Raw genomic sequence first — 14,429 nt, forward strand, 5'->3', positions numbered from 1 at the left:
ACCACGCCGCGGCAGTCCCCGCGGCGCGCTCCTCCATGGACGGGTCCAAGGGCCCGAGCGACGGGGACGCGGCGGAGGACGCGGGGGACGGTAACAAGGACAGGACGCCCGGCGGGCAGGAAGCAGGCGCCGGCGCCTCCGATGCCGTTCTCGCCGCCGGGTCGTTCAGGATCACCGCCAGCGACGGCAGGGCGCCCTGGGCGGCGCCGGGGGCCAAGCCCAAGGTGGTCTACCACGATCCCAGCATCCCGCGCCCGCAGGACGTGTACCTCATCAGGGTCAACAACTGCAACTCGCCCTTCGATCACGTCTGGCTGGAGCGCAGCGAGGACGGCACCCGCCCTATCCACCCCTTGGTCAGTGCCTCTTTCCTACTCCTACTTCCTTCTCCCCTTTTCTGTCGTTGGTACTAGGAATCCTGGATCGAAACGCGACATGCGAATGGACTAAAAGAGCTCTCTGCCTGCTCAGATTTGTTTACTAGTAGTAGTAGTTAGTTCACTGCGTCATCAGTAATTACTAGAACCTCAACATGTGTAAGAAAATTCTGTATCTAATGAAATGTTAATGGCCCTTTCTTTGATCACTTGTTGTTTGCAATTTCAAAGCTATCCGTGAGCAAAAGATAGTTTGATCTCGTTTCTTTCTATTTCGGGGGATCCATGACATGTTTACATGGAATCCAGAAGATGGGGTCATGGTACTAGCATGTCTCTTTATTCTAGAGAAAAGTGTAGGATGACACTTGCAGTCAGGACAGCGGGAATGCGTACGTTTGCTGATTCTTTTTGCTGGACAGTTGGTTTTCTGAGCTCGAAAAGGATAAAAGAAAAGTAACCATCTAGCGTGTTGACTAAAGTACTAGATGATGAGTTTGTTACAAGAGATCTAGTATGGATGTTGATATTTGAAAAGGAAAGGCTAAATCTCCTCACTGCAGAGCAACCTGTACCACATAAAAGTAGTATGGCGTTCTGCTTTTCAATTGTTCTAAGTTGTACAGCAATTTTCTTGTGTGCATGTCCATGTATTAAAATTGATGTAAATATACTTTATCTCATTGCAGGAAAAACTACCTGTGGAACAGTTTATTGACAGAAATGTTCCTGAAAGTGAACCAGTAAGGCCAGCTGATGTAGACGATACCCCGTTTACGCTAGTAGAAGACCTGAAAGGATTGACAGAGTTAGTTAACAAGTTGAAGGATGTAAATGAATTTGCTGTAAGCACTTGTAATCAAGTTTTCTTTAAATTTCAAATTAATCTGTATCAGACTTGTTTGCTGCCTATGTTGTATTATATTCGAAATTTACAAGTACCTTGTGCATTTTTCTTGGATTCTTTTTAAATGCTTCAGTTGACATTGTTCCTGCTATCAATTAGAAATTATGCACATAAGTTTTGTGCACATAAGTCGTGCAGTAATTTTTTCAACAAAATAATCCAAGTGAAACATGGCTGAGTTATTGTCGTATTGTAGCTGTTTTGGGCCCTAATTGAGTTTGACAGGCATATATTCTTAAACTATTGGTAAAAGTCTTAGACTGTGCTACTTTAGAACTTTTTGACAAAATCACTTATCATAAGCTCCATAGGTGTTTCCGTCTTACCTGCTGCCATCAAACTCCAGCCACAAATCCAGTGAATTCAGTTTGTTATAAATCATATTACACAATGTGAGCTTATATCCGCTGTCCTTTACTTTTGAATTTGTTGTAATTGATGCATTATATTTTCTTTCTGTATGATCGGTAGCTGCTTCTATTTTTTCCTTTCCCCTGCCTTGTCCGTCTTCCTGCTATGAATTACAGATCATAGACATAAACAAGATCATGTTCCATGTTTTGCTTATTTTGTCTTCTCATAGAAGAACCCATTTGTGCCTTTCTCTGTTTGGGTCATCTGGCATGGAATAGCTCGGTGACTGCTAGCAATGTAATCTTTGCTTTATTTCTGTGCTGTTTTCAGGTCGATTTGGAGCACAATCAGTATAGGTCATTCCAGGGTTTGACCTGCTTGATGCAGATTTCAACAAGAACAGAGGACTTCATTATCGACACCCTTAAGCTACGCATATACATCGGTTCCTACTTGAAAGAACTTTTCAAAGATCCAACCAAGAGAAAGGTTTTTCTTAACCATCAAATTGTGTCGGTCTTTGTGCACTTTAATATCCTTTTCCTCACTTGTTCTTGGGGAAATAGGTAATGCATGGGGCAGATCGTGATATAATGTGGCTCCAGCGGGACTTCCGAGTATATGTGTGCAATCTTTTTGACACAGGACAGGTACTGTTGAAAATAGGCTATACCATAATTCTTGATTGTGACTCTCTGTTTGTGTTTTTCTGCATTCTGCTTTGAAACCTACCTTTTTCTTTGCCATGTTAAACTTAAGTTTGACTTTCCTGTCTAACACCAACCAGGCTTCAAGGGTTTTACAGATGGAACGAAACAGCCTAGAACACCTATTACATCATTTCTGTGGAGTCACAGCGAATAAAACGTACATCTCATTTACCCATAATTTTTAGATATACCCATGCTGACCTCCCTAATTATCTACCATGAGATTTGTTTCTTACCAAAGTGAACATTTTCTTGTAGATATCAAAATGCAGATTGGAGGTCAAGGCCACTCTCTGATGAAATGATCAAGTATTGTGCATATAAACCATATATTCCATTCTTTAGTTTAGTTATTGTTCTTACCCCCGCTACTATTTCTGTCAATATATCCATTTGACATTACCCCTATGCAGGTATGCGAGAGAAGATACACATTATCTGTTGTATATATATGACTTGATGAGACTTAGACTACAAAGGGAGTCCACATGTGAAAACGATCTTCTTTTAGAGGTTAAGCTTATGTTCTACTGTTTTCCTTTTGGTTTTGATCTGGTATGATGAATTCATATGAATGAGCACTGTTGATGTTGTCTCCTTCACTGAATGAACCCTTGATTTAGAACTACATGACACAGTTTAAAATTGGCCTGTTGCCATATGTGGTGTCCTTTCCGCTTCACATAAATCTGCAATCTGGGTGTTACTGATGGTTCCTCAACCAACTTGTAGTCACTTTTGACTGACAAGTTTATCGGAACAGGCATTCTGATCTGTCTTTTTTGTTAGCTGCAGGTTCAAAAGCGCAGTAATGATATTTGCTTACAGTTGTATGAAAAGGAGCTGCTGACAGATAAATCTTACCTCCACATATACGGGTCTGTGTGCTGTTACTTCAATTACTGCACTTTGTTTATCTTTAAGGGAAATCATTTTTGTTTACACTGAAAATATGTGTGCTTATCCCATTAACTCGAGTGTGTTATTACAGGTTGCAGGAACATGAATTGGCCGCAGCTCAGCTGGCTGTTGTTTCTGTAAGAAATTACTCTCTTCATTTTTGGATTGCTCATGATTATTCTGTCTTCAATAAACCTGGCATAGTAACATATGATGTGGCACTTCTCCTATAAATGGTTTTATAGCTTTCTGGTCCCAAATCATGCTGTCAATTGACTTTGGCGTTTTTTTAAGTAAACTTTGGCGTTATTTCATTACTTTCATCATTTTGACTCTGAAAAGCAATAGTTTAGTATATCCATGGAGTATAATATGTTTTCTTTTTGTTCTACCGAGAGAGTTATTCAATTGCATGAGCATTTTTTTTTTCATTCTCAGGCTCTACATCAGTGGAGAGATTATATAGCTCGTGAACAAGATGAGAGCACTGGTTATGTATTGCCAAACAAGGCTTTGATTGAGATAGGTATTACTGATTTCTTTGGATTGCTATGCTGCAAAATTTGATATATTGTCTTGGCTAACTCTCCTTTTTTAATTCAAAAGCAAAGAAGATGCCTACAACTACTGCAGATTTGCGAAGAATCGTGAAATCAAAATATCCATGTGTTGAGGATAATTTTGACCTAATCTTGGACATCGTATGGAATGCAACTGAAAATTCTGGTGCCTTTGAAGCAATAGCTGAGCAACTAAAGAAAGTACGACTTGGTGAGGTCAGTTTGGCTGAACTTTGTGGATATTCTTTTGTCATTTACTCCCTCGGTCCAATAATATAAGAGTGTTTTTTACACTAGTGCTTAAGGACTTATTTTGAAACTATATGCGATCTTGTGCAGTTAGACTTGAAAAGTATAGTGGACGCTGGTGAAGTTATCGAAATGGCTCCTTCGGATGCTGATAATGTTGGGATCAATTTTGATCCAGCTGATCAATATTCTTTAGCTCCTTCATCAACTGCAAATATCAGGGTTACTTCTAACAGTAGGGATAGTCTCATGACTGATGCAACTTTGACTGGTAGCATCTGGCTACATGACAAGACCCCAACCATACCATCATCTGAAAATAAGACGTCTTGGAGCTTATCAGGCCTGACTAGACAATCAAACAAGGAAGCGATGAGCAATAATAAGCAGGTGAGACATACTTCTAGTATCTGCAGTCATTGTATTTTTTGGGGGGTATTTATGTAGGTGTGTTGTGCAGGAAACACAGGCTCCTGTTCAAGAACTGAAGAGACCTACGCCTTTTGGAGCTCTGGTAGGCAATTCAACATCTGGAAGACAGACAGATTACTTTGGAGGATTTTCAAATGAGCAGGTACATGCTCAGAAGTCAGAACAGAATTTTCTTTTGTAATGTTGATTTAAAAATACTTACTATCTGCTTATTGATGTATTGTTTTCTTTTGCACTGCTGTGATGAATTACATATAGTACATCCTTAGCCTTGTGCCAGTCTGCCATATTATGTAATTTGTTGCTTATTTTTCTGCCTGTAGTTTTTATTGGTTAATATATTTTTCGTAGTATTCGCTGTAGGCTGACTGAGTATTCTAGAGAGAGAAAACATATGCCTGCGGAACTATTTCATGTTTCCTTTCAGTTTTGCTTAACTCACCGAAGTTCTTAATATGCCCGATTCACCATTCCTTTCATTGATTTCTTATTAAGTATCACAAATTTATATTTTTTTGTCTGTGCTTTGCTGCAAGTAACTCTGTCTAAGTTGTGGCATCGCAGGCTAAAAGCGACCTTGATCAGATTCAGTCTTCAGCTTATTACTACCCCCAGTTCGCAGACTACAGCAGTTTAGCTGGATGGAGCCATCATGAACCCGAAGGCACACAGGCCGCTGGGTTCATGTCCGGTTGCTATTACGGGCACGGCTACCAGTCGATAAACCAAAGCGGTACAGGAACACGCCAGCCTGCCGCTAGAAATAATGGAGGGGGTTTCCAGGACTTGAAGAAGCAACAACCTCCCCCTCATTCGGGTAACTGAAGTGGTACTGCTCTGCCTATAACTAACTGTGGCGCGACAGCCCCTGTGATCCATCCTGTTGTGCAGAAAATAGTTATAGAGAAGGAGAGTAGGAAAGAAACTGATCTGTTTTTACCCGTGCCCTCTCACATGAGTGGCTAGGCGCTGGACTAACAGAGATGTGAGAATAGCCCACCCCATAGCATTTGTTTCATTGACAGTAGATGGAGGACATGTGTGCTGTCATGTGGTGAATTGGATGTGTGTATGTAACAAGTGACAAAACATGGCATGTTGTTGTGCAATGGTGGATGCTGGAATTGCACAGGTGGTATACTGTAAAACTGGTGGTATAGATAGCAAAGACTTGAAGACAAAAACATTGCTTTTCTTTTGTGTTCCTTTTATTTTTCTCATACCTCGCAAAAGGGGGTAAAAATGGCACCGTCGTCTTTCTGGCACGTAGAACATGTGTAATGCACTTGAATTTCACATCTAGACCAGAGCTGAGTTACACTTGCGAGTAGTAGTTGTTTTCTTTCTGGCAGGAGCTCCTCGTGCCTCAAATACAGAAATGTGCGTAGCATGCTTCTCAGAGTGGACCAAAGCAGTGGCAGCTTTACGCTCTCCGGGTCAAATCCACCACTGGCTGATTTGATTATCCGGGAAGCAGAGATCGTGTTGGCTACTAGCACCACTATGTACTCCGTGGCAACGCCCGTTCAAACAAGGCGCTATAATATACTGCTCTCTCCAATCACTATTATAAAGATGTTTAGGATATTTTAATATAAAATATATACGGACTAAAATGAGTGAACAAACTGCTCTAAAATATGTTTATACACATCTGATTCGGAAAAACAATAGAACATCTTATAATAACAATGAATAGAGGCAGTGCTAATACTTTCTTCAGCCCTTTTTACTTTGAATATAAGATTTATTTGAAGTCAAACTTTACAAAGTTTGGCCAATTATATAATGAAAAATACCAACATTCACAATATGAAATCAATATTATTAGATGCGTCATGAATTTAATTTTCATACAATATAACTTTAGTATTGTAGATGTTCATATTTTTTTATATATAATAAATATGATCAAATTTTACAAAGTTTGACTTGGGACAAATCTCATATGCGGACTAAAATGATTAGCAAATGCTATCAGGTAAAACAAACGCCCCTCGCCCATAAGCTTTTTGGCAGTAGCTAATGGAATTATAAGAATAGTAGAAACAAAGGCAACGTACGAGCAGGTCTTGCTCAGATTAGCCGCCTCCTCCCCAATTAGGGTTCCTCCGCCTCCCACCGGCGCCGGCGCCGGTCCGTCTCGTCTCCGGTGGCCTTATGGTCATGGGAGTGCGGTGGATCCTAGCCCTTGCCTGTGGGAGGGCTTCGTTTTTAGATGTGTCTTCGAAATTTGTTAGGGGTTTGTGTCCGGAAGGCGAGACGACGGCGGCTCCCTGAAGATGGAATAAGGTTCTCGCGGCCTAGCCCTCGTTCCGTTGGTGGGTCTACCATCATCAGTAGGCGTGTAGATGTGTGTCTCCGGCGGATCTGTCCTAGGTGGATTTGCTCAGATCTATTCGTTTATGTTCGTGTGTTTTCAGATTGGATCCTTCTGATCTACGCTACTCTTCATCGGCGGCGGATGCTGTTCTGGTGCGTGGGCCCTATGGGGCCTTAGCACGACGACTTCCTGACTGTCTACTACAATACAACAAGTTGTGCCCGGCTTTGGTGAGGGAGGGGCGATGACGGCGGAGCGCCTTCGGCTCGCTTTAGTGATTGTAGTCGTCGCTAGTTGGTCTATATATCTGGATGTAATTTTTATTATTTCTGGTGTTGATTGTACTACCATGACTAAAGATGCATGGGTCGGATGTTTTCCGCAAACAAAAACAAAAAAAAAAGCTTTGTGGCAGCCGCGTACCATTTGGAGACTGCCACTTTTCCGCAGCCTGTCGTGCATACATGTCGAACTGTCGCGGCGATCAACTTCCTGGCCATCTCCTGTGGTTCGTCACAGTTGTGTCCTACTTTATTCGTTTCATAATTCTTGTCGTAATTTTAGTTCGCAATGGTATTTAAGAAAATCCATTAAGGCAAAAAAGCACCATGAGCCGGAGCACGGGCAAACAATTCATCAACCCCTAGATTCGCAACATAAACAATCCTGGCACGAACGAAGCAGAGAGCTTCTCCAGATTCGCCACACACATACGCCTCGTCCTCATCACTGTCAAGTCTCAATTTGGCCCCGGCTGCCTGCAATTTGCATCCCCTTGATTTCACTTTCGCTGCAGCATATACACATAGCAGACAGCCACCGGCACGGCACACCACACCACACTCACGCCGCCACCAACCCCCGCCCCCCACTCTGTATAGATCTCTCCTCCCCCCGTCCCGCACCAACCCACCCAAAACCCTCTCCCCACGATGGCCTCCCCCGCCGCCGCCGCCGCCGCCGCCACCCCCAACTCCATGCTCCTCCACCGCCCGAGCCCCAAGGCGGGCCCCTCCGCCCGCGTCCCGGCGCGCGCCGCCAGGATCCGCTGCCAGGCCGTCGCGGCGCCCGCCGCCCCCTCCCCCCTCGCCGCCGCGGGCGAGCGCGGCGTCTACAACTTCGCGGCGGGCCCGGCCACGCTGCCCCTCTCCGTCCTCCAGAGGGCGCAGGCGGAGCTGGTCGACTACCGCGGCTCCGGCATGAGCATCATGGAGATGAGCCACCGGGGCAAGGAGTTCGACGCCGCCATCAAGAAGGCCGAGGCGGACCTGCGCGCGCTCCTCGCCGTCCCCGACACCCACGAGGTGCTCTTCCTGCAGGGCGGCGCCACCACGCAGTTCGCCGCCGCGCCGCTCAACCTCTGCGCCTCCCCCGCGGACCCCGCCGACTTCGTCGTCTCCGGCTCCTGGAGCGACAAGGCCTTCAAGGAGGCGAAAAAGTACTCGGCCGCCTCCGTCGCGTGGTCCGGCAAGGCCGCCAAGTACACCTCCCTCCCGGCGGACTTCGGGGCCATGTCGCAGAACCCCGAGGCCCGCTTCCTCCACATCTGCTCCAACGAGACCATCCACGGCGTCGAGTTCAAGGACTACCCGGAGCCGAGGAACGAGGCGGGCCTCCTCGTCGCCGACATGTCCTCCAACTTCTGCTCCAAGCCCGTCGACGTCTCCCGGTTCGGCCTCATCTACGCCGGCGCGCAGAAGAACGTCGGCCCGTCGGGCGTCACCATCGCCATCGTCCGCAAGGACCTCGTCGGCAGTGCGCAGCCGATCACGCCGGTGATGCTCGACTACAAGACCCACGCCGACAACGCCTCGCTCTACAACACCCCGCCCTGCTTCGCCATCTACATCTGCGGGCTCGTCTTCGAGGACCTGCTCGCCCAGGGCGGCCTCGCCGAGGTGGAGAAGAAGAACCAGCACAAGGCCGGCATCCTGTACGACACCATCGACGCCAGCGCCGGCTACTTCGTCTGCCCCGTGGACAAGCCGGTGCGGTCGCTCATGAACGTGCCATTCACGCTGGCCAAGGGGGCCGACTCTGAGAAGCAGTTCATCGCCGAGGCGGCCAAGGAGGGCATGCTGCAGCTCAAGGGGCACAGGTCGGTCGGCGGCGTCCGCGCCTCCATCTACAACGCCATGCCACTCTCCGGCGTGGAGAAGCTCGTCGCCTTCATGAAGGACTTCCAAGCGAGGAACCCTTGATCGGCCCGTCGCCGCCATGATCCTTCCTCTGGTATTGCTCGCTCTAGTAGGATGGGCTGTTGTTTATCATATATCATAACATAAGTAGGCTGCAAGATGTGCACCGTCGCTCATATGAGATTTGCTATCCACCTGTAGTATTAGTTATGGTAACCATTTCGCAATGCTGCTGCATTTTCACCGCGTTTGCGGGACTCTTCTCCATTTGCTCGCTTTTGAGATTGGAACATGTTGTATTGGGGAATAAAGGTCGATTGGTGTCTTCAGATTACCTGATTCTTATATATGGTTGAGAGTTTATATGTTACAAATAGACCCACTCAAGGTTTGGTTTGCTTTTCTGACATCTAAACAAGCAAGTTTGACGATCATTCTGTCCTAGAGGCAGTATTCCTGTTCTCAGGATTTTCGTAGGTTTTTTCCGGTGCAGGATTCTGTAGCATTAGTATGGTAACTATTTTGCAATGCCACGGCATTTTTCCACGCATACAGGATCTCTTTTCCATTGCTCGCTTTTGAGATTGGAACATGTTGTATTGGGGAATAAAGGTTGATTGATGTCTTCACATTACCTGATTCTTATGTATGGTTGAGAGTTTATATGTTACAGAGACCAACTCAAAGTTTGGTTGCTTTTTTGATCTCTAAACAAGCAAGTTTGTCGATCATTGTCTCCTAGAGTCTGTTCTTGGGATCTGGTAGATTTTTCAGGGTGCAGAATTCTGTGGAAGATTGGGTGCACTCTTTATGTATCCATTTATGTGATTTTTTCAGACAGGCAGACAGGTCCATTATGCTGAGGACCAAGCACAGACCACACTGCATCATTACATATTTTTGGGATTTGGAGGTTGGTGAGCAGTAAGCTCCCGAGAGTTTGGTGATCTACTAGCAGTATATTTGCTGGTTCCAGTGTCCCTGTCTGTCCTGGCTCAGTCGCCGAGCCGATACGACGAGGCACCAAAATACAGATGCGGCGATGTGACGGTTTGGTGCCGGCCAAGGACCGAAATCACTACCAGCTCTCAAGCTCCCAAATCGCACGTTGGTAAACAGCAAGCTGCCTTGGGAAGCTGTGGGTTTGTTCTGACTTTTTTTCTTTTTTTGCAGTTTCCATGTAGGCAAAAGTTCTTGCGTTGGTCCTTTGTTTGATGGTGTCTGCTTTTGGTTTGAGTTCCTGCAGTGAAGCTGTGGGTCGTTTGGTCACTCCATGTGGGTTTCCTTTTCAGTCCAGCCATGATACTTCTGGTACTCCGTAGTGGAGTATAATCTTCAGAGGCGTGAAGAACCTGAATTAGTGCATCTTTTGCTGCCACTTGGTTAGCGCAATGTTGTCCTTGTGTGGGTGAGAAAACAACAACAGTGACCAAGATTTATCTACTTCCGTTTACCACACCAAAAACCTTCCCCGATTGAGAGAACGTCCCGCTACTGACAGTTGAAGAAGCTACCATATGTGTATCCGATCATGTCATACTACTCTGCATTTTAAAAAAAGCTCTCTAGGGAAATATAAGTCATTCTTTTTACTAATTCGGAAAGAAGAGATTCATCACCGTAACTATCACTGGAAAACCATGGAATGTAAAGAAAATCTCTGCATAATAATAATAATAACAATATATTAACCACTATATTTGCTCACCAAAGCTGCATAAATGATCTATCACATTATCTTATAGGTCACGAGCATTTCTGCGCGCACAACCACTGTGGGCAGCACATCACAGTGCAAAAGGACGAGGGATGGTTCAATTTCGTAATCTCATAAACAACGCTTGTTTGACGCTCATCTCATTCTTCGGAATCTTGATTACACTGTTGCTTCAATCCTTAGAGCGGAGGAATGATTCCAACAACGCGGGCGATGTGAATCTTCTTTCTGATGTACTCATCATAGTACTTTGGCTTATTAATCTGAAAAGAAAAGAAGAATAAATTTCACACGCTAAATCATCATCTTTCAAAAGCATGCATACATAATGCAGAGGTGATTTCTATCATATATTATTACAGTACCCGCTTTCTAATTGCCTCTGCAATCAACTCCTTAGCTCCATCCTCTTTAACCTGAAGGCAAGCAGACTACATCACACATACAAGAACATATTGCACTTGCATGCCACACATACAAAAAAGACACTACTTACTTACTTCCGGGGTAATGGCTGCCGTGCAGGCACGGTACTGAAGGAAGGAAGATGATAAGAGATTAGCATACATGCATACGCAATGGGAATATTAAGTCAACAAAGTGCAGATTATCCATAAACCTAAAGAGCCTACCTCCGATTTCATTCTCCCCATGATGTAGTCATCCTCCAGTGCAACTTTCATCCTATGTTGGCGTAATGGAAACCTGTCCAGATTATAAACCTCCTCTAGAGCTTCTCTGAAACTCATCTGAACATCATTCAAGGCAAAAGTCATGCACTGCTAAGGATATTCACTACTTGTAAAAACGAGAGAAAACTGGTGTGCAATGCAGATCAGTACTAACCATTCGTTGCGTGACCCGCCGCCAAATCTCAAAATAGACACCGTCCAACTCCTTAAACCAAAAACTGTCATAGCCCATGCTCGCTATACACTCCTGAATCGACAGATAGCAACTGTGAGATACAGACTACATTGTAAGCTACATAGAAATAATTCATGTGAGGGAACCTACATGGTAGCCATAGTAAGCTAAAGACGCACTGATCTTGGGGAAGGTAGTAGCAGCGATCTTAATTGCTTGGAAAGCTCCCCGGGAGGATATGCAATCCCACTAAGCAACAACAAAGTTGTGAGGGCGCTGCAAGATATATAGACAACAGCGCCATTCCAAGATTTTCGCATAGCCATACTTACCTTATAAGATGGCCGGCGAGCATCTAGATAACCTTCCATCCACTGTTGGCAGAGAAAAAAAGGTCCTTAGTCCAAAAAGAATATCAAAGAAATGATGAACAAAGGAAATGACACCTCCTTAACATGATCTGTGATACATACCTGTAGTTGCTTGAATAGTTCCTCGCAGTAATTGGCATACTCTTCTTCAATGACATGGCTACAAAGGAATTCGTGGTAGCCACTCCACCTGCCGTACTCAGTACCACCCTACATTGAGAAGGATAGAGAGAGAACACATTTCTTAGAGAACTTTACAACGGTGGACGATACGTAACCTAAATAGCTACATTTTAAATAAAGACTTTCAAGCTGGAAACAATAATTTTATTTTAGAGCAGAATGATAAAATACTGAGCAACAAGGTGAAAGAACACACTTAGTTAGTTAGCACTATATTTGAATTAGTCAGTCTGGCCAGTTTATAAGTTGATAAATTAACAAGCTAAACATTTCAGAATATAATATTGCTCGTCTCAGGCAAATATTACTAAAGCTCACTAGATGTAGCATGAACTCGCACCTACATGTAATTGGCCTATAATCTGAACCTTGATATACCTTTTTCTATTATTGTAAGCAAGATCGCCTAGAGATTGCACCTCTCACAGTGGGTAGTATCATGAACATGATACCAGTCTACAATACTACCTCCCCAATGCATAGTATCATAGGGGTCGTATTTTATACGACATCTTTTGTTATTTTGTAGGATCCATAGGAGATGAAGGCATGAGATCAATCCAACTCTTTCTCCATTCAATGATGTGTCACATCAGCTAAATGCCTACTTGGCACTGCTGCATGATACGCTCCTATGATAATTTTGGAGAATTTAGTGTGATTGTAACAGCCATGACAGTTGTTCTAATACAATCTACCAGAAATACGAATTGAAGGACTAGTCGTGCATCAGAAGATAACTCACATAATTTCGCAGGACTAGGCGTTGGTAGTCACTCAGAGAAGGATCTTTGCAGTAATCAGGGTGGAAATACCAATCAAGTGTCCAATTTTCCTCGATCGGCTTGAAGTATCCCCACTTCTTAAGAAACTGTCGATCACACTCGTCCTCAGAAACGTCCTTAAGGCCCAGCGTATCGTCCTTCCCCTCCTCTTTCACCTGCAGACGATGAGACGGCACGGCACATAACTAAGATCAAACTAAATGAATACAGGAGGTTAAATAAAATAATCCAGCACACGTCGCATAGAACAAGTAAATGCATGATGTGTGATGATAGATGGTTGTATAGATGGAACTGTGGACTGAACCTTGTGTTTGTAAGATCTGAAGCGGTACAGCGCAAGGCGAACGACTTGCTTGTCGAGCTCCTCGCTGGTCAGTTTGACAGCATCAGGATAGATCCGAGGCATGGAAGGTAGCTGATCAAAGTAAGCGTTGAACTCGTCGTCGCTGACATGCTCTCCTATGCCCAGATCATTCATCATTTGGATCAGAAGCTCCGCCTCTTTCACCTCCTCGTTTTCTTCCTTGGCATGTAGTACAGTCTCGTCTGAATCAGATTTCTGAAAGTCCTTGGCAGTATCAGGCTCCTTTGCAGGGTGGCCGTGCACCATGTCTCCACCCAAGCTGGCATCGGCATCCACCATTGAGGTCTCCCCGCTCGAGACCGTGCGTGCCTTCTTTGTACGGTGCTTGGCGGCGGATTCTTCGGAATCCTGGGCAGTTGTGTTCCCGTGAAGGGCAGCCAGGGCGGCAGATCCTCCGGTCGAGACCGTAGCCTTCGTCTGCGGCATCTCTCCACTCAATCCCTCCCGTGGCCGCTGCCCCCTCCCCGGGACGGGATGCGCCGTCGGCACCCCTCCGCTCGAGGCCACAGCAACTTCTCCTCGCTCGAGGCCACCGCCCCCTCTCCGGGATGCACCGTCGGCCGGCACCCCTCCGCCCGAGGCCGCGACAACCTTCTTCTGCAGGACCCCGCAGCCCGAGCCGGTACCCACCGGCCACCCCTTTACCGGAGGACTCTCGCTGCGTCGGGCAAACGCACACAGCATGGCCCGGCCCAAGCGGCCCACTTACGTCCCCGTTTTTTCCGTTTCGATTTTTTTTTTGTCATGTTAAAAAGTGTGTGTTCGCTGAAAAACATACTCCCTTGTACAAACTTGAGTCATTAATTTTGGGACGGAGGAAGTATATAAAAAATGTGTTGTAAAAAGAACGAAAATAAAACTACAGAAAATAAAAAAAATGCTCACATAGACACATGTGAATGTTCCAGAAAAATCCAAATGTTTGAGTATATATTTTTCCAAACCAATAAATAAAAAGAAGTTTATGCTCTATTCTTAGCTCAGCAGATGTTCCATCATATTACAATCTGACTACACAGGTAATTGCAACATCGTGTGATGGGGGGTTGCTCCTCTATGGCTCCGCTATTTTCCATGGTTGTGCTATGAGAACTAGTGCGCTTTTGATGAAGTTAGGCTGCGTTCGGTTCATAGGAATTCTGCGGGAATTTTAGAGGAACACTGTTCATATAGGAATTCTTCCCTTCCT

At 45.1% G+C, this 14,429-nt stretch overlaps 3 protein-coding genes across 4 annotated transcripts; 2 read left to right on the plus strand and 1 right to left on the minus strand.

Annotated features, from left to right (window-relative positions):
• Window positions 1-6: 6 nt before the first annotated feature.
• LOC123098466 (protein RRP6-like 1) lies at window positions 7-5,684 on the plus strand. Its single transcript, XM_044520452.1, has 14 exons — window positions 7-356; window positions 1,067-1,222; window positions 1,969-2,127; window positions 2,205-2,288; window positions 2,426-2,505; window positions 2,607-2,657; window positions 2,762-2,861; window positions 3,144-3,226; window positions 3,340-3,385; window positions 3,687-3,774; window positions 3,855-4,024; window positions 4,148-4,447; window positions 4,518-4,631; window positions 5,054-5,684. The coding sequence occupies exons 1-14, from the start codon at window positions 36-38 to the stop codon at window positions 5,312-5,314; spliced, it is 2,013 nt and encodes a 670-aa protein (XP_044376387.1). The 5' UTR covers window positions 7-35; the 3' UTR covers window positions 5,315-5,684.
• Window positions 5,685-7,686: 2,002 nt separating this feature from the next.
• Window positions 7,687-9,284, plus strand: LOC123098468 (phosphoserine aminotransferase 1, chloroplastic). Its single transcript, XM_044520455.1, has one exon. The coding sequence runs from the start codon at window positions 7,745-7,747 to the stop codon at window positions 9,011-9,013; it is 1,269 nt and encodes a 422-aa protein (XP_044376390.1). The 5' UTR covers window positions 7,687-7,744; the 3' UTR covers window positions 9,014-9,284.
• A 1,343-nt stretch (window positions 9,285-10,627) lies between these two features.
• LOC123098467 (uncharacterized) lies at window positions 10,628-13,853 on the minus strand. 2 transcript variants are annotated; one of them, XM_044520453.1, is made up of 10 exons: window positions 13,181-13,853; window positions 12,834-13,028; window positions 12,008-12,115; window positions 11,867-11,908; window positions 11,685-11,783; window positions 11,514-11,606; window positions 11,300-11,416; window positions 11,168-11,200; window positions 11,033-11,083; window positions 10,628-10,930 (listed from the first exon to the last, which is right to left on the minus strand). In XM_044520453.1, exons 1-10 carry the CDS (start codon window positions 13,664-13,666, stop codon window positions 10,847-10,849), a joined length of 1,308 nt encoding a protein of 435 aa, XP_044376388.1. In that variant the 5' UTR covers window positions 13,667-13,853; the 3' UTR covers window positions 10,628-10,846. The 2 variants fall into 2 exon arrangements, with proteins under 2 accessions (XP_044376388.1, XP_044376389.1); XM_044520454.1 differs by having other exon boundaries at window positions 10,850-10,930; window positions 11,164-11,200.
• Between the last annotated feature and the right edge of the window lie 576 nt (window positions 13,854-14,429).

The sequence above is a fragment of the Triticum aestivum genome, chromosome 4D (assembly GCF_018294505.1).
Source record: "Triticum aestivum cultivar Chinese Spring chromosome 4D, IWGSC CS RefSeq v2.1, whole genome shotgun sequence".
Classification (NCBI taxonomy): domain Eukaryota; kingdom Viridiplantae; phylum Streptophyta; class Magnoliopsida; order Poales; family Poaceae; genus Triticum; species Triticum aestivum.